Source organism: Chlorocebus sabaeus, chromosome 9 (assembly GCF_047675955.1).
Source record: "Chlorocebus sabaeus isolate Y175 chromosome 9, mChlSab1.0.hap1, whole genome shotgun sequence".
NCBI classification, from domain to species: Eukaryota; Metazoa; Chordata; class Mammalia; order Primates; family Cercopithecidae; genus Chlorocebus; species Chlorocebus sabaeus.
Window position 1 is genome coordinate 14,472,573 of NC_132912.1, and position 23,372 is coordinate 14,495,944.

The window sequence follows — 23,372 nt, forward strand, 5'->3', positions numbered from 1 at the left end:
AATGAAGGAGCTCTCCTGGTTGGCTTTTCACTCCCCTCCAGCAACTAATGATACAGGAACTAGAAAGAAATTATTTAGGCAGATAATGAAGTCACAGAGTCATCAGCAGAATTTCCCTTTTAACAAAAAGCAGCCCCAAAGTAATTTCTTTTCTAACAGAGTAGCCTGAAAAATTGAGCTGCAAACACAGAAGAGCAAGCTGAAAGCTTGCACGGGTGAATGCCGGCAGCTGGGCCAATAGGAAAAAGGCTACCTGGAAGACAGGTATGTTCAACACGGAGGCTCTATCCTCCCTTTTCTTTGTCACCACGTGTGCAGTAAAGAAACAGGCACACAGCAGGCCAGGTAGCAAACGCATTTGCATAATAAACGATTAGGGTGGGGGCTACCAGAAATTTGTGCCCTATGCAAACAGCACACCTAGCCCTAACCAGTTTTTTGCACCCGATGCAAATAACACACCTTGTCCAACCAATCTTATGTGTTCTATGTAAATCAGACACCGCCTCCTAAAGCTCAGCTATAAAACCCCTTGCATTTCTCCATGGACCAGAAACCCATTCAGGATCTCTCTTCTCTGCAGGAGAGAGCTCTTCTCTTTTCTTTCCCTGTTAAACTTTCTGCTCTTAAGCTCACTCCTTGTGTGTCTATGTCTTAGTTTTCTGTGGCTGTGAGACAACAAATCTTGAGTATTTACCCCAGACGAAGGACACCGCTTCACTAGCATGGGGTTCAAACATAGCAGACCCTCAACGAGGGCTTACTAGATTGTTTCATAGACTCTCCTGTCACCTTCTTCACATGTCACCAAGGTGGTGGTTCCTGGCTTGGAAACTCCTCTTGCATCCCTCTGTGTGTCCATGGCCACCAGTGCACCAGTAACAGAGCCCTTTGTGATCCCACACTTGCAATCACACACAAGCCTCCCCACCCGTCTTCTGAATTTCCACCTCCTCCTCCCCCCACCACTGCAGTCCCTAATTGAAGAAGAGCTTCTTGAACATCTCCCTGAGTCCTGGAAAACAGCTATCTCGACCTTTGTAGAACTGACAAATTTAGATAAATTCACAAAGCTTTGGAACATAAGGGTCACATTTTCTAAGAAAGTTTCAATGCCAATTCAACTGACTGAGTGTGAGATCCCAGAACACGAGCCATCTGGTTCTACAGGACCATGCTGCATACACTACACATCCCCTCTCCCCACAAATGCCCTTCCCAGTATGTCCAGTTCATTTTATATTATTTCTTATATGTTTCCTACCAAGTAACGCCTTCTGCTACATGGTACCCCCCACCTTCCCACCTACACTCATTTCTGCCATCTCTCACACTGTCTCTCCCCTCTCTGTCTTTGCTCACCCTCCAGTTCATGCCTTACTCAGTTCCAGGTGGTCATGGCAGCCACATCTTGCTCTCCAGGGCTGTTTCATCTTCTCCCTCCTGCCCCACAAAACCAAGCCAACCCCCATCTGTCTCTCAGAGGTTCCTGACAGCTCCTATGCAAAGTGATTTTTTCCTTGTTTGTATTTCCAAGCATGAATGAACTATGTAGTTTAGCACTTACATATTCCATTTCATCTGGCCTTTTGTTACTTAAGTTTTAGAGAGTATGTTGATTTTTCAACCCAGATCATAAGGTCATTGAAGTTAGGGACCATGTCTTAAAATTTTTTTTATATGGAACTCCCTGGTGTTAAACAATTACCAGGGCCCAGCATGTATTCATAGATGAAATTTCAATCTTAGATATCTGTTCAGTAAAATGTGCGAGGTTTCTTTGTGCGTTAGGTTAAAATTAATTTGATCTCTGAAAAGCATAATAAACCATTTCCTCAGTGAAAGTAAAAAAGAGCGGGGAGCATTTTGAGAATGGGAATGAAATTTGGGTATAATTCTTGGGATACAAAATTAAAAGGCCATCTGCCTTTGAGAGGCAGCAGATGTGTAATTGATATTCACTGCTCATTTGCCACTTGAATTCTGCAGACATTTAATGCTGTAATTGTTTATACAGTAAGATTCTTAACACCCTTTGGAGAATAGCTCACTTTTTCCTATAGTCCCCATACTTCTGATCAGCCTGTAAGAATCAGTTCTAATTTTCCTGGAGCTTCAAAAGTAGAATTAAAAAATAATTTGCATGATGTCCCTTTGAAGATGATAATTTTATAATATCTACAAGAATTTAAAATGATATACCTTTGATCCAGCATCATCTATTTAGGAATCTATCCTACATTATACGCAAGCCATATGCACAAAAATGTATGCACATAAATGTTCACTGCAGGATAGTTTATAATTATAAAATATTAAAAATAGCCTAAATGTCCATCAATGAGGGATCGATTAAATAAATTATGAGTCAGTCATACAATATAATACTAGGCAGCACTTACAAAGAATGGGGTAGCAAAACCCCATCTTTATAAAAAAAAATACAAAAAATTAGCCAGGTGTGGTGGTGGGCACCTGTAGTTCCAGCTAATCAGGAGGCAGAGGTGGGAGGATCACCTGAGCCTGGGAGACGGAGGCTGCAGTGAGTTGCAAGTATGCCACTGCACTCTAGCTTCGGCAACAGAGTAAGACCTTGTCACAAAAAATAAAAATAAAAATAGAAAAGAATGAGTTAACACTATTGGAATTGACAAAGGAAGATGTTGTATATGTGCAGATAATTTCTAGAAGGATACACAAGAAACTAAAGTATTAAGAATCTGGAGTAGTAGGGAAACCTGGTTTTATTGTATAACCCTTTGTATATTTTTTTAACTTGTGAAAGTATTTTTATTTTTAAAAACTGAGTCCAGGAGTGGTGGCTCACACCTGTAATCCCAATATTTTGGGAGGCCGACATGGTAGAACCACTTGAACTCAGGAATTACTGATCAGCTTGGGCAACATAGTGAGACCTCATTTCTATCAAAAAAAAATTTTTTTTTATTAACCAGGTGTGGTGGTACATGTCTGTATTCCCAGCTACTTGGGAGGCTGAGGTGGGAGAGTCACTTGAGCCCAGGATCTTGAGGCTGCAGTGAGCTATGATTGCACCACTGCACTCCACCGTGGGTAACAGAGCAAGACCCTGTCTCAGAAATAAATAAATAAAAACTAATTTAAAAATTAATTTTCAAAAAATGATATTAGTAGTTAAAAGGATTTGGAACCAATATTGGAATGGTTAATTATCTACCAAGAGTTTCAGAAACATCTTTGTCATATTGCCTCTTTGTCTACACAATCATAACTGAAATTATAATGCTTATGAAGGAGAAAATGTTTTTTCTTTTTCTATTTTCTTTTTGCTCATTACATTCCAGCTATTTGGTAACTGTTATCTCTCAGATTTGGACAGGAATCTGACTGGTGTCAGCTGTGTGAAGAGAGATGCAACAGGGACAGATGTTTGTATGAACAACTCTTTCATGTAGATCAGTTTCATGGAATGATGACCATATTTTCAATATTTTGAAATCCCCCTAAGAAACTCATGTAACGAATAAAAGAAAGCATCTATCTCATCTACTCTATTCACAGACCTATGTATATCCACACTTATCTAGAAGATTCTTTTGGTTGTCTGCACAGCAGCCATTACTCTGAATATTCTTCCCTAAAGGAAGGGCCTAAAAATGCAGCTATTCTTTTCCTCAGCCTCCATGATAACTGCTTTGTGTATTTTTCAGGATGGTTAGTTGCAGACAACAAAGGCCATCCTAATTAGGTTAAGCAGAAAGGGATTTACTGCTGGATATTAAACAGTTTAAGAACATATGGGAAAACCAGATAGCCAATCATATTTGCCAGAAAGCCAAAAGAAATGCCCAACCACAGCTCAAGACTCTTACAGCAAAGATGCCACTATTGTCATTCAGCCACCACCTCTGACACTAGAGACCAGACACTGGTACTTCCACAGGAGCTGGTCCAAAGTAACCTAACACTTTTGCCACCTTGCTTGCAAGAAAATCTGATCCACAACTGCTCCTTTGAGTTACTCACTTCCCCTCACCTCTCCATGGCTGGCACCAGTGAGCTGGCATGGTGGAAGTCAGGCCACATGCAAGACCTTAGCTGTAAGGAACACAAGGAAATGCATCTTTTAAGATCTGCAGCCTCTATAGTTTAGGAAGGCATTCTGGTGAGGGGTTATGGGAAGACGCTGTGTGAGCTAACTTGCCCTATTTTGGCCAGTGAAAAATAAGGGGAAGTGTTCTGGGGAGCTTCTGGGAGAGATTTTCTTCCCTGATAAAAAAGAAACACAAGGGAGCTCTCTTTACGATTCCTTCTCTTTCTGCTTTTGGACACAGGTGCAAGGGATACGATGCTTAGAGCTCCTGCAGCCATCTTGGAACCATGAAGGAAAGCACTATCAACATCTACACCCACTCATGTTTTTCATTTTGCAATCTCTCTGAGCTTCCTTCCTTGAGTTTATAACAATATTCACCGTTTTCCCATCTCTAAAATCTCTCCCTAGTTTCCTCCGACTCTTCAGGCTACCATCCAATGTCTTTCCTCCCCATTGCCTACAAATTTATTCTATGTTTACTCATTCACCTCCTATTTCCTCCTCATTCACCTGCAGCCTGGCTCTGAGTCTATTATATTCATCTCACTATAAGGTCACCACTGCCATGTGATTGGCGAATCTTATACACACTTTTTTTTCTTTTTTAGTTTTTACTTTCCTTAATCTCTCTGCTGTACTTAACTCTTCATCACTTCTTTTTTGTCTTTCTTGAAAGTCTCTACCCTCTTTATACCAAGAATGTATATTCTCCTGGAATTCTCGTTACTTTCTTACTGTTCCTTTCTTTGCCTTTTTTATGGACTCTCCTTCCACTCCCTCCCCTTTCAATGCCTCATCCATGGATCCTGATTCTTCTCTGTCTATTCTCCCCAGGTGTTTTTCATCCTTTCTAACCATCACCTGAATATTGATGACCCTGAATATGTATGTACAACCTACAATCTTCTCAAGCTTCACATACATACATCTAACCATGGCTACATACCTCCACTAGAAGGTCTCATGGATCCCTGAAATGAACGTGCCCAAAACAAAGATATCATTAGTCCTTAGCAACCTGTTTCTTCTGTGATCTCCACCTTCTTCCTCACCCAACATAAAGATCTGAGGTCATCCTTGCCTCCTCCCTCTGCCTCATGTATGCGAGTAAAAGCTAATCAACTGCTGATTTCACCTAATCAATTCTTAACTGTGTTCCTACAGCACTTTTCTGCATATCACTGGCAGAATGATCCAGTCAAAATGCAAATCTGATTATTGTGTTCTCTTGCCTAAAGTTTTTCTAATGTTTTCCATTGTTTATAAGATAGGGATCAAGCTCCTCAGCAGATGATTGTGCTTCATCTTCTGATTTTTCCTGCCTTATATTTTTGTTTTAGAACCCCTAAACTCCTTGGCTTTTCAAAAGGTATCATGCAACCATATGATCCCCTACTCTTCCTTATACTTTAAATTTGTCTTAAACTATTCCCCTATTGCATCACCTGGTCTGTACCTTCAAGTTCAGATACTAGCTCTTCTTACATGCCCTTACTCATGTGACAGATGTTTACTGAACCTTTACTATGTGCCAGACACTGAGCTAGGAGATAAAGAATCAATGGTGGATGACACATAGTCCTTGTTCTCAAGAAATTTATAGTCCACATACTGATCTCCAATTCTACTAGGTGGGTTGGGTGCCCTGCTCTGTGCTCTAGTCATAGACAAGGTTGATTGCCTATGCAGCAACCACATCCACTTTGCTTTTTCCCTTGTATGTGAGACCATGGGAATCTACCCCATTCCCAGCTTTAGCAGTAGATTTTGATATATCTGATCCAAGCATAGTGATTCCATGCTTGTTGGCTAATGTCCAGTTGAAGATCCCAAGTGTTGTGGTTTGAGTATTTGTTCCCTCAAAAACTCATGTTAACATTTAATTGTCATTGTAACAACATTAAGAGGTAGTATTTTCAAGAGGGGATTAGGTCATAAAGATTCCACCTTCATGGGTGGAATCAGTGCCTTTACAAAAGGGTGAGTTCAGCCCCCTCTTGCTCCTTCTTGTCCCTCTGCCTTTGCCGTGGGATGATGTAGCAAGAAGGACCTCCCCAGATGCCTGTTCCTTGATCTTGGATTTCTCTGTCCAGCAGAACTGTGAAAAAATAGATTTCTGTTCATTATAAATTTCCCAGTCTATAGTATTTTGTGATAGCAGCAAAAAAAAAAAAAAAAAAAAAAAAAAAGACCTAAGATACCAGGCTTAAGCCAATCAGTGCTTGAGTCTTTTTCCTGGGGAGGGAAACTGACCTGAGTTGGCCCTCTCAGAAGGAAAGGAAGAATTTATTGTTCCCATTTTGAAGAGAGATGTTTCTTCTTTCCCCCAAGCTTGAACAAGGAAGCATATTGAATGGTTGCTGCAGGCAGTGATCTGGTGACCTTATGAGGAATATCAGGATGAAGACAAAGCTTACAGATAAGAGCACAGCCAAAAGATCTAGTGGTGACAGGGGATGGGTGGAACCAGAGACACAGCCTAGGAACAACTCCACCCTGGACTTAATATGTGAACTAAAGAAGTCTCCTGTTTTAAAGCCAGTTTAAGCAGGTTTTAATTTCGTTATCGAGAGTCAATACGCACCATCCACTGGAAGTTCCCATGTGAAACTCAAGAATCTATACTCTCTCCCATTCTCGCTTTTCCTGGCATTAGTTCGAGTCCACTTTATCACTCAATTGTATGACTTTAATATCTCCTCGTCCAGATTCCTTTGCCTCAGGTTCACCTCTTCTTTCAATTTATTCTCCATATCATTTCCAGCATGATATTTCTATATCTCCACTCTGATCATGTCCTTCCCCACTTAAAATCATTGACGACTATTTGTAGAAGTCAAGATAAAGTTCAAACTCCTTGCCATTTATTCAGAAGACATTTCATGTCTGCCCCCAGCCAGGATGTTGACTTCTCCTCCTCTATTCCTTTTTGCCTTCCTCATACCTAAATGTCACATAGTTGTTGGGACGTGTGACTCTCCCATTTGCATTCGTGAATGCTGTTCCCTGTACCCGGAACTACTGTCCACTGCCACCCACCTCACCCACCTCTAATCCTCCAAAAACTTTAGCTCTACTTTAGAAGTCTCTGCACTGTATTCCTATGCTTTATAGCATTTTGACTATTTCTCTGCCATCACATTTATCTTACTGTGTTGCAATTGTTTGTTTATTGGCCTTTCAAACTAAACTCTAAACTTCCTGAGAGCAGGGACTAGGTGGTATTTACACATATATCCACATATCCTCAGCACATACCACAATATCTCTGACTGAGACCCTCCAAAAATCTTTTTACAAAGAGAAGGGATGGAAAGAGAAGAGAACAGGAAGGGAACAGGAAGGGAGGGAAGAGGACGGGAGGGAAGGAGAAAGGAGAAGAGAAGACAAGATAAGAGATGGAAAATAAAAAAGGAAGAAAACCAGTTCTTTCTTCTTGGGAAAAAAGAAGGCCAAAGAAGTCCAAAAAATAGTCACAGATTTTACTCTGAACAGCACAAATAACTAATTGTCCTGTCTAGATACAGAGTCTGAGTTTTAAAGCATTTTCTTGCTAGAAAATTCAAAATATATAAAAGGATATGCACTCAAAGGACCTCTGCTTCAAACTTTCCCTGCCGTTGGTGCTTCATGCCTATGGGATGTGTATTAAAGAGGCTGCCTCACTCAGTAATTGTAGAGAATGGAGGGAAAACAAATAGTTGTTGATACAGGTAATGTTCATGTTTCCCCATTGTAGCAGCATATGGCACTAGTTGTAATGGCCTAACGTAAAGCATTCCTGGACAATATTAATGACCAACTAGGTTAATGACCAAAGACTCAGCCTCAGGCACCAAACATATTCTCCTCTTCATTAATCCCTAGGAAATGACCTCAGCCATGTTCATTATGGCTCAATTACACTCACACTCCCTCATGAGAAAAGAAAGCATTGCAGTCCTAATACCAAGCTATATTCCTTTTTTTTTTTTTTCGACTTGACACATGGGCAATAAAGACACAAAACAAGTTATTAGTCCCAAGGCCAAGCATGTAAAGGAAGAAACGCTATTGCCTTATCAGCTCCCAATCATCAATAAGAACTGAATTTGGGACTTCAGAGGTCACAGAGCAGGCAGACCAGGATTTACGTATCCTATGAGTGTTCTTTGAAGGTGTGACATGCACTAAGCACAAGTTAGCCCCAGATGTTCAGAGTTTGGATGAAAATCTAAACACTCAAAAGGCAGCTCTTTGCTAGTATGCAAAAAAAAAAAAAAAAAAAAATGACTTCTTCAGATATCAACCTATCATTCAATCAATCAATATTTATACAATGTTTCCTCTGAGTAAAGTCCCACAGACTTTCCTTTGAGTAATTCAGAAAGGAGCATCAGGGAACATCAAATCAAGTTACACAGAATGAACATACCCCGTGGTGGCTTGAAACATGTCCTGAACCACATCGACACCTCCTTCATCAAGAGGCAGTCTATATCCTCTCACCTTGGATCTAGCCTTAATGACTTGTTTGTAACCAAGAAAATGCAACAGGAGCAAGTCTGCTTGACTTCTGAGACTAGGTTATGAGCAATCATGTGGCTCTGCCTGATTAGCTCAGATACTCAGTTTTGGACCCTGGGTCACTCTGCAAATCCACCTACCTTGAAGCAGCCACATTTTGAGGAAGCCCACATCATGTGGGGAGGCTCTAATGTTATGGTTCACAGAACCAGCTGTGGTCCAGCTGACAGTAGCATCCGCCACCATACATATGAGTGAAGACTTATCTCCAGAAGATTCCAGGACCAGTTGTTGAATCACCCCAGCCATCAGCTCTTCCCAGATGAGGCTCCAGTGTGGAGGAGAGACAAGCCATTCCCACTGTCTCCTGTTGGAACTCCTGACCCATAAAATTGATGAGTGTAAAAAAATTGTTTTGTGTTGAATTTTGTACAAAAATTACAAAGTGTGGGATAATTTGTTATGCAGCAGTAGTAACTGAATATCTCTCTCTACACACACACACACACACACACACACACGATAAATACATACAGCTGCCTTGTGAGGTTTAGTAATAGTTTGTATGTGTATGTTCCTAGTTTGACCACCCCTACAGAAGTCTTCGAGGAAGTGCCATCATCTAACGGAACTGCATTTAACCTACATCTATTAATAGCAAAAATCACCAAGACTTCTTCAATGGGGCCATGTGGCACATTCAATGTGAAGAAAATTATTTCCAAAGTCAAGGGAACATTGATCAGGTACAAACACTGTCTTGCATCACAAGGTGATTAAACTCCTTCTGACTGTCCATTAGAATGCACCTCTCTCAGGCTTGGCCTCCTGTTATTTCCTCTCTATAATATCTTTAGGATTTCTGAGCTTCAGTGTCACTGCCAGATCTGCCTCCCATACCAAATCTAATCCAAGACCTAGCCCAGCCTGTACCTCCAACTGTCCACCCTCAATCTCTACTGGCAAATCTCATTATTTCCCGAGCACCTTCACCTCTGTAGTCCTCAGTCAATAGAAAGCTATTCTTATTCAAATGGTATTTCCCACTCCAGAGTGGCTTGTATGTGTCATGGTTCCTGCACCTCCAGGAGTCACAGAATGGTCCCAGCTGGCTCCTCCCTGTGCATGTCCCCTGTTATCCATCTCCCATCCAATGCTGATGGCTCTCCTTTCAGAGTGTTCCAGAATTCATTCACCTTCCTCTTTTCTTACTGCCAGCTCCGTGCCACCTCTTTACCTCCCACCCAAATTCACACACTTGCCTCTAAACTGGCCTTCTCCCTCCAGTGTCTCCAGCACACCCTGACTTCCACCACTAGATTAAACTTCCCAATTCCCATGCCTGCCCATTCAGTCAGTCCAATACAAGAACCTGGAGAGGCTTCAGTGCCTGCAGCTCCAATTCAGATGCTCCCTAGAGCATTTGCAATGTCTTACCTTATTCTTTAGCTAGCAGTCCATCTCCTCCATGACACAGACCCTCTAGCAAAATATCAATCCCCTCCCTTCATATTCCCACATCTGCCCTCCCCAACCCCACCCTTGGTGGTTTAGCATTTCCTCCTGAATTTCCTGATGATTTTGTTCCCTCTGCTGGGAAGCTACTCTTTCACTTCCTTCCCCAGTCAACATGATATACACTCTTCAAAATAGTGCAATGCTATTTTCTACAAACCATGTAGATCTCACACCACTGTCCCTGACCCTGCCTCTGATTTCTTCAAACACCTTGTTAGTACTTACCATACCTTCCTTCCAGGTGGGGCCATTTCTCATCATGCAGTGTGACCTAAGCATTTTCAGTACTTCTTATTTCTTTAACGAGATATAACTTCCCAGGCAAGGGCCTTGCACTGTACTCATCAAAATTCCTCCAAGAGCCTGGGGTGGTGCTAAGCTGCCAGGAAGCAGCCAACTGATACCTTCATTTACCAAATACATTGAGAAGAGTGCATGATGCTGGAGTCTGCTAAACTCCTTCCCATCCCGGAACATGGCCCAGGTTGGAATGCCCTGCCCACGACTTTTCACCGTTGCCTGCTTCTTGTAACTCACGCTTCAGTTCAAACAGGACCTCTTCTAAGAAGGCGTCCTCAATCACTCCTCTAAAGCTGTCATCCAAGCACTGTCTCCAAATAACCATTTTTAATTCTCTATAGGGCACGTATAGTTCTTCTATGTATTTTCAATGTGTTATTTATTTTTATTTTTATTTTTTATCTTTTCCCAGGAGAGCATAAGCTTGATGACAGCAGAAAGACTTTCTGTCTGGTTCACTGCTGTATCCCTCCTACTAAAACAGTGTCCAGAAGAGAGTATGTGATGGGTTAAATGGATGAATGAATGAAACGAATGAGTAAAGTATAGAGAAATACTCTATACTTATGAGGCACTCACAATCTATTAAGAAAAACAGATATGAAAGTCAAATATCACCTAGTGATAAGTAAAATTATATATATATGAATAATATATATGAATGAATATATATTTTTTTCATATATATGTGAAATAAAGGAGAAATTGAGGAAGGTAGAATAACATTCCAAATAATAGAAAGTGTACACTCAGAAGTGCACAGGCTTAATCCTGCATGTCATTTGTAGGGGAAGGAAATGTCCAACACTGTGAGAGTATGAATTTTGAGGGGTAGGGGAAGGGACCCTGGGACATGACGCTGGGCAGATAGGCAGAGAGCAGATCTCTAAGGGAGTAATGTGGTATATTAAAAAGCTAGAGCCTTATCCAATGTAAAATCAGGTACCACTGGAGAATTTTAGGCAGAGAAATTAGACCTTTGTTTCATAACTATCACTTTAGTAAAAGTACGGAAGACAGAAAACAGTGATAAGAGACTAGAAGCAGGAAGACCAGGTAAGAGGCCCTGCAGGTAGCCCAGGTGATATGGTTTGCATCTGTGTCCCCACCCAAATCTCAAGTCTGAATTGGAATCCCCAATTTTGGGGGAGGGACCTGGTGGGAGGTGATTGGATTGTGGGGACGGACTTCTCCCTTGCTGTTCTTGTGATAGTGAGTGAGTTCTCATGAGAGCTGGTTGTTTAAAAGTGTGTAGTACTTCCCCCTTTGCTCCCTCTTCCTCCTGCTCCCACCATGCAAGATGTGCCTCCTTCCTCTTCATCTTCTGCCATGATTGTAAGTTTCCTGAGGCTTCTCCAGCCAGGCTTCCTGTACAGCCTGTGAAACTGTAAGTCAATTAAACCTCTTTTCTTTATAAATTACCCAGTCTCAGGTAGTTCTTTATAGCAATGTGAGAATGAAGTAGTACACTAGGTATGAGAGAGTAGAGGCCTGGACTAAGGCAGGGGAGGTGAGGCCAGATTCAAGAGAAACTAAGGCAACAGAAGCAGCATGGCCCATGATCAGCTGAACCAGGTAGATGACAGAGAGCAAAGACTCAAAGGTTAATCCCGGGATAACAAGCACAAAGGTGCCTCCACCAACTAAGATCATAAATTCTGCATTTGAGCTGAGCTGAGGTGTTCTGAGTTTCATATCCCTGTGGAACAAGCAGGAGAATAAATCTGATAAACATTTGGACTTGCAGTTACTAGGAGCTTGGGGCAAGGCCTGAGTGAAAGACATGATTTGGGAGCCATTAGTGTACAGATGACAATGAAAACCATGGGTGTGCATGATGTGCTTGGAAAGATGAATTGGATCTACCACTCAGGAAATTGCTTCTCCAGGTCCAGACTGTGAGGCTAAGATTTCAATATCCAGGATTATAAAAAGCACTCATCACAATGCAACAGAAGTTGCAGGCCAGTGTTTCCTTGACATTGGAATTCACTCGGTCCACTTGATATGAACCACATGTTCTTGGTAGAGTGTGTTTCTAGGACCTTTGATTACTACCAGGCTAAATACCGTATGTTCCATTAAGCTTCATATTCTGGCATAGAAGTCAATGAGAAACTGCTACCTGCACCAGTAACATATGTTCTCCAAACCACTATTAACACTTTGCAAAGCTGCTGTACAATTAATTTTTAGCAGCGATGCACTCATAGCTGCCCCATCATGTGTAAAATGCACGCATTTTGCCTTTGCCAGAGAGAACATATTGCAGCCCATATTTTAGTCATCTCCCTTCAAAGGGTAAGAAAATTTTGTGGTTATTCAAGATAGGAATGCAAATTTAAATTTGCTCATGACTAGAATGGCTCACATGGCCACAGGAACATCTGTTTTTGTAAAAGCATTAGCTGATTGTCCAGAGGTGGTCACTCATTGTCCAGAGACTGGGATGCAGAAAGAGAGACTTGGGCAACTTGTTTTTTAGATTGATTTTGTCTCATGCAAGAGTTTCATGAGATGAATTCAGGTAGACAATCATTTCATATCTTTTTAAGATAAAGGAAGGGACTACTAGTATATACTGTGCTATTTGCTTTGGGCCATAAATAGCACTACGAACTTTACATGCATATCTGGTTGAATTATCCCAAATCTTATATGGTAGCTATTATTATCTTATTTTTACAGATGGTGAGACTTGTTCAACCTAGCATAAAATATTTAGATGATTGTGCTTCTCCATTTATATTTATTTTGAGGAAAACTGGAGCCATGATTTTGGATTCACTGATGTTTTACCTCCCTGACTAATTTTGCAGATTACCTATCATGGTATACAAGATGCACAGACCACTAAAATGGATATATATCGTTTTTGCCTTCCTAGCATCCCCTTATGATAAAATAGCATCCTCCCTTCTGATAAAATAGTATCCTTCCTGCTGATAACATAGCTCTTCCTTTTTTGGAACCTGCTTTTCCCACCCCATGTGATTCAGACAGTTATCAGCCAGTTGACTACTTCCTTCCTTTCAATAGGTCTAGACACATTAGCCAGCCTGATCAGTCAGAAAGTTCCATCTCTGTACCCAGTAATTGGCCTGCGAAGAGCCTATTATTCAAGAGATCCAAAGACAGTTTGTGGGAGATGACCATGAAAGAGAGTCCTGCTCGTTTACCTGCATTCACTAACTCTAAGAACAAGTAACCCTAGAGCTGCTGGGGGAAGAATCTACCAGAAAATGAAGTCCACACAAAGAAAAACAAAGCCAAGACATGGCAGGGCCAGAGAAACATGGTTCAGATGCCACCATGCAAAGTCCTTGATCCAGCTTGTCCTGGAGCTGTTTTATTCCTGAGACTCCCTGGTCATATCAGTCAGTATTCCCTTTCTGCCAATGCTAGCAGTTTGAGTTAGTCTCCGTCAATTAGACTAACAGAAACAGGTCTGGCAGAAAATGAAATAAAAATATTTTTAGCAAAAAATTATCTGAGTTAGTTTTACAGTCATGGATTTCAAATTTCACCATTTGAAACAGAGAAATTTGTATACTAAATAGTAACTAAAAAATATTAATGGCAAGATCTCAAAGATACCCATTGGGAAATTTTACCTTGGGTGCAATAATTTAAGCTTAAGAAGGATTTTCACTACTGACTTGGATATAACAATGACATGACCATTTCTCAGAGACTTCTCGACAATTGTCTTACTTATGAATAAACCAGAAAGATAGATGATACTAAATATCAGTTTCACCCTAAGACCCAAATATCTAGGACCTCTCCCCTGGGCCCCATGCCTGGGTGACCCCACTCTGTATACAGTGCTTGAGGTGGCTTTACTGTATTATCATGTCATTGTTATTCTTCAAATTTCCATAAAAGTTGTCAATATCACTTTTTTTTCAAACGTATGCATGAACCATCATGAAAACTTGAGTACTATCTCAATGTTATTTATTTATTTATTTATTTATTTTATTTTGAGATGGAGTCCCGCTCTGTCATCCAGGCTGGAGTGCAGTGGCACAATCTCGGCTCACTGCAACCTCTGCCTCCTTGGTTCAAGTGATTCTCCTGCCTCAGCCTCCCATGCAGGTGGGACTACAGGTGTGCCCCACCACGCCTAGCTAATTTTTGTATTTTTAGTAGAGATGGGATCTCACCATGTTGGCCAGGCTAGTCTCGAACTCCTGACCTCGGGTGATCTGCCTGCCTCAGCTTCCCAAAGTGCTGGGATTAAGGCATGAGCCATCGCACCTGGCCTGTATCTAAATTTTATCGCAAATTATCTGAGTCATCTTGGGCAAGCCCTTTGACTTCTCTGGACCCCAACTTCACCATATAATAGAAAGATGTTGTGCCTAACCTGCCTGGAGTGTTGAGGACATGTGGTGGGACAACAGATGCAAAAGCACTTTGAAAAATATAAAGATTATTAATTTAAAAGCAAGAGTCCTTAAAACAGAACTCAGTTTTATTCTATGCTTTTTGCCAATTGGGATCTGTGGAAAAGCCATAGATTTATTACAAATTCTGAATCTCTTTTCAGGATCTAATCTGAATCTGTGAGATCAGACCTGTCACAGGTCAAATGTAGAGAAGGATTAGATTATAGTAATAGAACTCGGACCTTGATCACATCTCCAACCTGCCTTTCTGATCTTGCAACCCTTTGTCACCTACAGGAAATATGCTCAAACCAGTCTACTTCCAATCTCCCAAACACGATCTACACTTTGTTGTAATTCAACCACTCCCCTCACCTCAAATCTGCTGTCTTAACTCATCCATCACTCAACATCTTACTTGAACTTCAAGGACAAGTTCCTTCACTCTGACAACCAGCGCCCCCTAGGGCTCCCTTGGTGATGAGTTATGCACTGTTTTGTTATAGTTCTTACGTGATTCTCTGAAGACGTCCTGTAAATTTCTCATTGTTATAGTTCCTGTGTATCTCCAACCTGTCTTGACAATTAGACTGTAAGTATGCCAAAGTCACTCACTGCCTTGTACTCTTCTTGCTCAAAGTAGATACTCAGCAAATATTTGTTGGTTAGTTAAAAAGGAAATTGTCCAAAGGAGGAAAATGGCTAAGAAAAGAACTTACGATGAAATGAAATGAAGGAGATAAAGTCATAGAACATCAGGTTATCCACTGAAATCTATTCAACATAGACAAGGGAACTGGTCTATTCAAAAGAAGCCCATAAATCTGAAATCAAATTTTTAGAATGGAAAGAAACTTCAGGATAATCTAATTGACATTCTTCATTCATTGTGGATAATCACCCACTAACTTCTCTGACTTTTGAATTGAGTTTTTACACATTAAATTTTTTATGTTATAAAATATGACTCTTGGTTATTTCCTAGAAACAGAGTCTGAAAGAATAGAACCTTGAAAAATGGCAGTTATTTCATCGATATAAAAAATACTTTTTGCTAGAGTCAAGCCAGACATCTTGAGCCAGATTTGTGGTATCACTTTTTTATTTTATGCTTCAATATGGAAAAGAACAGATGATTAACAGAAAGACAGGATTCCCCACCTAAAAACACAGAAAATGCTGACTGGTTCAGAGGGGAGCTCCCTTCAGGAGTGAATCCAAAGTGTTAGAAGGTCCTAGAAGTCAAATTGTTGAGCTTTGATATGCTGCCAGAGAAAGCACTGGCTTGGGACTCAGAGGACCTAGATTTTGAGAACTTGTTTCATCAATTTCACTTGTGTGACCATTGACAGTTTCCCAAATTCTAATTATCAGGGGTTTTTTTGTCTTAAAAATAGGGTCATGGATGGAATTAAATGAGATAATGTATTTAAAGACACTTCATTTATAGAAAAGTATAATTTGCATTATTTATTATCCAGTTAATTTACATTAAAAACTATTTTCATCTAGCTGTCCCGAACGTGTGAGCCTTTAGAATCTAAGAACCAAAATGGCATCATAACACCCCTGAAGCCCGTTGGTTATGCATCTTTACCCTGGCTCTAAAGAAATGATCAACTAATCCTCAGCTCTAGCATGTTCCAGCCCTTGCAACATTCCCTGAACTCAGACGCCCTCAACAAATGACACATAGCCCAGAGCTTCCCGCTCTACAATTAGTCACATCAATCTGAAGCCTCCTCACAGTTTAATGAACACAGCAGTATCTTCTTTCGCTGCCTGAGATTCTTGCAAAGATGGGAGAGGCAGCTTTTCAACAGCCTGAAAGGCCATCTCCACCACAAGAACATGTCTTCTCTCCAAGTCCACCCTTCCATGGTCACTTGAGTGGCTCTGTCTTGCGTGGAGAGTCATCACTGCTCTCTGTGAGATCTCCGTTGAAAGAATTGGTGAGGTCCTCCCACCTCAGGATGGTCCAGGCATGCTCACCACTTGGGACCCCTCCCAGCTGACCACAACCCAGCCCCAACTTGAAAAGGCCTCTGAGATACTGTTCAAAAGTCATTGGCTTTTGTCCAATAGACCACCTTAGGTTCCTGTGGGGTAGACTCCTGACAGCAGAGTATGAATGAACACTAATGATCATCCGTGTCAGCTAATAATATGAAACATATCTGCCCTGGCATAAAAGCCAGAGTGGGAACACACTGCACCATTCTCAAAGCAATGCTGCTCATGTGCACGGTTGGAAACAGAGACATAACGCTAAATAAAGCCCTCGAATTGGCTATCCTGGAACTTCATCTGTACACTGTTTCTTAGAGATCTTAAATTGTGTTTAACAGAACAGAAGGGACCCTGGACATCAGACAGCACTCTCAGTTAGCAAATGGCATCACTAAGACACACAGAGAGGAAGTGACATCCCCAGGATCACTCAATGAGTGGCAAGGCTAGAATGGAGCACAGGGCTGTCCAACCCTCCAGACTCTGCGGCCGCTTTGGTAATCAATTAAACATGCTCTGCCCTGAAGCCTTTAGCATCTAAGCTGAATGTAACCTCTGGGTATCTCCTTATCCAAAGCAAGGAGTATGGCCAGATCCTGTCTCCAGCTACCCTTTAGCCCCGATGACTCCATAGCACAAAATCAGAACTGCAATCTACCAACCTGGCTCTTGCTTTTATGCCAGGCTACTTTCCTCAGTGAGCAGACACTCGATAAATACTGACAACTGATTGGCTGATGAATGAGCTCATAAATAATGATGTTTACAGCTTCCTTCCTGAACTCACAGCCAAAGCAACTCCTCTCAATGGCCTCTTTTTCTCCTTTCTTTCCTCCTTGGCTTGCTTATAAATTTTAAGACGCATCATGTAAGATATCAGGGAAGCAATTACCTTGGGGTTTACCCTTAAAAAGGAAAAAAAAAAAAAAATAGCACCAAAGTCCATAGGGGAAAATTTCCCTGAACTAAACATGAACCAGAAAATGTACATTGACTTCGATTACACACGGTGCTCCAGGGTTCTTTAATCAAATGGTCCATCAGGGTGTCAAGAGCTCTTTCCCCTGGTTTCCGAGAGATGAGAACACGATCCTTTATTCCGGTCAGGAAGTGAGTGCCAGGGACAGATCTAAGGGCAGAGGCCACTGACAAATGGAAGGTAAAGTCTGAGATGTAGACACTGCCATGACAGCAGCCATAATATGTGGAAGACCCAGGAACAGAACAGAAAAGCGTGTGTGTGTGTGTGTGTGTGTGTGTGTGTGTGTGTGTGTGTTTGAGTGCGCGCGCGCACGCGCGCGCGCGTGTATGTGCATGTTGTGTATAACAGTAGAAATTTATGCTATTCATTTAATTTGGATACCAAGGATTTATGCTTAGGGGCTTGGAATAAAGCAGATACACATCTTTCTTCTAAGCATAGAAGAAAGGTCCAAGTGGAAGGCTGAGACAAGTGGGTCTAACTCTCCCTGAAGCCATTTTTCAAAAAACTTTTCTCCTCTATATTAACATGATGCAGGATTTATTTCTGTTAAGTATGCTAGATAATATAATATACATATGCATATGTGTGTGCATGTGTGTGCCTATTTTTCAGTGCATGTAACCCAGGCTCCCAGGTTCCCAGAAGTCTCCTAGACCCCACAGATACTGCACTGTAGTGCCAGCCACCATCATGAATACTCAGTGATGGAATGAAAATTCCTATCCAATTTATTTGACCATAGGTAGACAATGAAGGATAAAGTATTATCAGATGATAGAATTAGTAAGGGAAAGAAGTCAGGTAAAGGGTAGTTTCTCTGGAAATTGACAATTTTATTTCTTCTAGTCCTTCTCCCCCAGTGAAATCAGAAGTCAGCAGAGGTCCATGAGATAGATTTCAGGCAATTCAACTAAATCTGTGGACCCAATGCCATTTTGAGCAACAAGGAACCAAGACACCTGTTCCTTTTAACGTGACCTGGCTCACCACCCAGGGGGCAGGCTTGCCACTGACGGCTCTTCTAAGTCACCGCCATAAACTCATCAGGGCTTGCAAAGTTGCATTTCCCCTCCTCATTCAGAAGACACAAATCAATATACACAGAAGCACTTCTGCTTGGTTCATAAAATCTCCTGTGTAAATGCTGGAAACATTTCCACGCCAAGCCTGATGCAGGCTACTTCCGACAACAGCTAGTATTACCATGGTGTGTGGGAACCCTGGGAAAGGAGAGAAAATGCAAAACCATGGCAAAAGCCAATGCTGAACCTAGTGTCAAGCCAAAAGCCAGTTGGGTTGGAACAGGACACTGCCCATGTCCTGGTGTGCTTTAATATGGTAAGAGCAAGGGCTTTCTTAATATGGTGAAAATTCCAGAGGGGCATAAGGTGAGTCAGCTGCTCACACAGATAAACGCCTGGACAAGGCCTGCCAAGGTTTGCCATCCATGGTAGATAGGAAACAAGCTGCTCCCAACTCAGTAGCACAAGCGTCACTGAGGCCACAACGAACCTCCTCCACCACCTCTACAGGAAAATACGAGCAGATACGTGGGCGCCTAGAAAGAAGACCCCATTCCATCACCCCATGGACAACAGATTCCACAGTTGCCATGAGAAGATATCCAAAAACAAACACAATCGGCTCAATTTAGATGCAAAAGACAAGGGGGAAAGGACGCTGGGAGCTGGAGGAGGCATCCTAGCAATCTATTTCGAGGGGCTCTTAGCACCTGTTTGCAAGCACAGCTCTCAAAATAGCATTCAGCAACAAGTTTCTGAAACGGCAAATCTACAGCTTCTTTTCCTTTCCCTGCAAGTGCTTTGTCATGCTGATACTCTGACCCAAGAAAGCATTTCCAAAGAGCCTGCGGGATAAAGCAGAGCAACATTGAACATGTCTGCAGCCACTGCAGCGGCAGCAGCAGCCCACGGTGCAGGGGAGGCGAGAGTGGACGCTGCCTGGGTCCCACCTCCTGTCCGAACACTCACCATCAGCAGGCCGAGAGCTGAGTCGGGTACCAGCTGTACTGCCATGGTCTCCGATTCCCATGCACGAATCCTGCTGCCGAGTCAGTCCGCCTGGGCCCCGGGTGGCTACAGAGCATGCAAAAGCACCTGCAGAAAAAGCAGCCAAAATCCAGACTTAGGGAGCAAAAGGCTCAAGGGGAAGATAGGCCACCTTTCACACAGGATGGGGAGGAGGTCAGAGAAGACAGGGTGGGAACTGTGCTTAGGGAGAAAAAAAAAGAAGAAGAAGGAAAATAGGAAGCTGCAGGTTATTTAAAGGTGAGCCCTTCCTAGCTTCGCAAAGCGGCACAGACACAGAGACCGCATCAAACACAAATGTGAAAGCTTAGAACACGGAATGTTTAACTGCTACCTTCACCCTGGCAGCAATTCTTCCTTTAGCTGACAATTAAAATAAAACATTCCCTATTGCAGATAAATCAAGCAGCCCGAGCCACCCCCTCTCTCTGCATCTCTCAGCAATTCTGCTGCATAAACATGCCGAATGTCACAACATACCGCTCGCAATCTGGTCAGTGTCTTCTTTGCTGCAGATAGGTGTGTCTCTTTTTGCAAAATCAGATATCTGGGAGTGAGACAGCCGAGTCTGACCATGAGGCACCAGGCAGTCACTGGAGATCAGCAAATGCCCTTACCATCCCTGAGGAGGAAGTCACTTAGGAACCAACCCTTCTACCTTCCCCAAATCTACTTTTCCTCTCCAAGTAGACTGGCCAGCTCAGCTCCCGGTGGGGCTAACATACTTAGGAGGGATATGGAATTGCACTGCCTGTTCTGTGAGCGTTCTGATCTCCCTGGCTGTACCACATGTATGCCGCATACAGACACACTCTACCTCTCTCTCCCTCCCTTCCTCCCGCCCTTCCTCCCTCCCATCCCTTCCCTCCCATCTCTCCACAGGGCTGCCTGTCAGGAATTTTGAAGGAGCCTCCCTAGCTCAGGGAGGCATAGGGGGCGAATTTGTCACAAGGGACACTGCTTAAGAGAAAAAGGCAAGTTAGCCTTGAAAATCATATCATGTAGCATTTTCCCTGGAAGATGTCAATGAAAAGAAAAAAGAAAAAAAAACTGCTGAATCTTGTTATATAATGGGTAACTCAAAGGGCTTTCCGGAGTCAAAGATTTAAGAAAATTAGACATCTTTTCATGAGCACCATCAAGCTTGTATCTTCTTCTGGAGTCCATGTATTCAACTACAAATGGTGATTCCTGATACTTCTAGTATGTCCTTTTCTGATTTCTTCCTTTACTCACCTCCTGTAATGGCCCAAAAATCCTTAAAATTCACTAGACAGTGTGAAATGTAGGAACATAGAGACCAGTTTTCGAAATAAGAAATTAGGGGGAATAAATTAATGGTCTTTAATATCCTGTGCATGAGCATAGCTATTGTTCCCATATTACTTATACTTTTAAAAGTATTGATTTGGGCCAGGCATGGGAGCTCACATCTGTATTCCTAGCACTTTAGGGGATTGAGGCAGGAAGATAGCTTTAGCCCCAAAATTCAGGGTAAGCCTGGGCAACACAGCAAGACTTCATCTCTACAAAAAAAGAAAAAAAAAAAAAAAAGAAATAAAAAAATTAGCCAAGCATGGTAGTGTGTGCCTAGAGCCTCACCCGCCTTCCTCTCTCGGCGCTTCGCTCATGGTTCCTTTGCCTGGAAAAGCCTCATCCCCTGTCTGCTTGAATTGCAGCCCAGATTTTCTGGAAAATAGCCTGCAGCAAATCTTCTGCAAGAAGACATCTTTGGGAGGTGCAATTTCAGGGTGGATAGAATGGGGGTGTGGGGAAGGTGAGGCAGGGATGGAATGAGAGCAGGTACAAGGTGGGGTTGACTGAGCTGGGCACAGGACAGTTACTCGTTCCTGAGGAAGAGCTTCCAGACAGGTATGGAACTTCCCCTTGTTGGCATAACCCGTCAAGGAGAGGAAGGGAGAGGGAGCTAAAAACCTAGTGCTGTCCATCTATTGAGTCTTTTTGCTCAAATTGATTCCATTAGACATTAACCCTCTTGCACTTAAGGGTTATGTTACCAACTCCTGCAGGTAGCCATGAACGGCACTGCATCTGAGCCCAAAATGAAAGGAAGAAACCGTAACCTCTGTGGGTCAGTCAGACAGGACCTGGGCCCTGGAGTGGTGAGGCTCCTCCCTCAGTGCATGGGAGGGAAATCCTCCCCGTTCCATCCTGGGAGGCTAGGACAGCTGGCAGAGCCAGGAGTTGAAATGACAATGGCAGCAGCTGAGATTCCCAACAAGCAAGTGGCTCAATTTGCCCAGGGAGGACAGGAGGAGCCAAGCAAATCTGGGAAATACATACACTGAGTCTGGTAACAGCATATAAGTTTATACAACATTCAGTGTCAAAAGTTGCGTACTTCATGAAATTTTTCCTGATTCTTCTATTTGGGCATTCATAGTTGCTTTGTTTGTACAACTTTTAAATTCCTTCTTTAAAAAAATTGACAGTGACTTGCTTTTCTCTAGTATCCCCCTACTAGAGAGGAACAAACTAATGTCAGAACTGAGTATCGTTCTCTGTTTACTTCTACAGCTCCAAGCATCGAGCTCGAACACAGTCTGTGCTCAATAATATTAAATTGGGCACCAATGGAGATATCAAAATGTAAAGCGCAAAGAGGAAGAGGCAACGGCAAGACCTCGGGGGAGGGTAGGACGTGGGGAGTTTGTGAGGACAGGTCACAGGCTGATGGAGAAGGAGTAGTCAAAGGAGAAAAAAGAGAAGAGAGCCCCCAAATTCGAGTGGCAATGGTCATTCCACAAAGATGCCTGGGTGGGGTGGAAGGATGTTCAGTGCAGTTTCAGACACAGAAATCAAACTGCAAGGGGTTGTCAAGCAGTTTGTGAGGAAGAGGAGTCAATTCATATTAAATAGACCCTCACCAAAAAGCAGTGGAATATGAGCTATCTGGGTCCTTTCAAGAACTAGTTCAAGGTCACAGAAGGAAGAAGGTGTGGGGACAGCAGTCCCCTCCTCTAAGTCACTAAATTCTATTCTTAGTTAATCTTACCTCCCAAGAAAGCTATATGTATATAATCCATTTCAATATATCCTCCTCCTAAAAGCTTCTCAAATGAAGCACAGTTCAATGTCACACCCATCAAAAGCCATTGCAAAAAAACAGCTCCTCACAAACCTCTTCTGGGCCAGGTGCAGTGGCTCACGCCTGTGATCCCAGCACTTTGGGAGACTGAGGTGGGTGGATCACCTGAGGTCAGGAGTTCAAAACCAGCCTGGCCAGCATGGCGAAACCCCTCCTCTACCAAAAACACAAAAATTAACTGGGCATGGCAGCATGTGCCTGTAGTCCCAGCTACTTGGGAAGCTGAGGCAGGAGAATCCTTTGGAGGAAGGTGGGTGGTGGAGGTTGCAGTGAGCCAAGATCGCACCAATGCACTCCAGCCTGGGCCGCAGAGTGAGACTGCATCTCAAAACAAGCAAACAAACAAACAAAAACTCTTCTGTATTTAGCACGAAGCTGTTGTCGTTCAGACATTGGTCATGAGACCACCTACTGCCGTCTATATAAA

General features: G+C 42.4%; 1 protein-coding gene across 2 annotated transcripts in view; it reads right to left on the bottom strand.

Moving 5' to 3' along the window:
* FRMD4A (FERM domain containing 4A) overlaps positions 1-20,644 on the bottom strand; it is a 692,609-nt gene extending 671,965 nt beyond the window's left edge. For both annotated transcript variants that reach the window (XM_008002332.3, XM_037983470.2), the window contains exons 1-2: positions 20,317-20,644; positions 19,780-19,905 (exon numbers count right to left, since the gene is read on the bottom strand). In XM_008002332.3, the coding sequence (XP_008000523.3) occupies positions 19,780-19,824 (45 nt within the window). In that variant the 5' untranslated portion in view covers positions 19,825-19,905; positions 20,317-20,644. The remainder of the gene's footprint in view (positions 1-19,779; positions 19,906-20,316) is intronic.
* Positions 20,645-23,372: the final 2,728 nt, after the last annotated feature.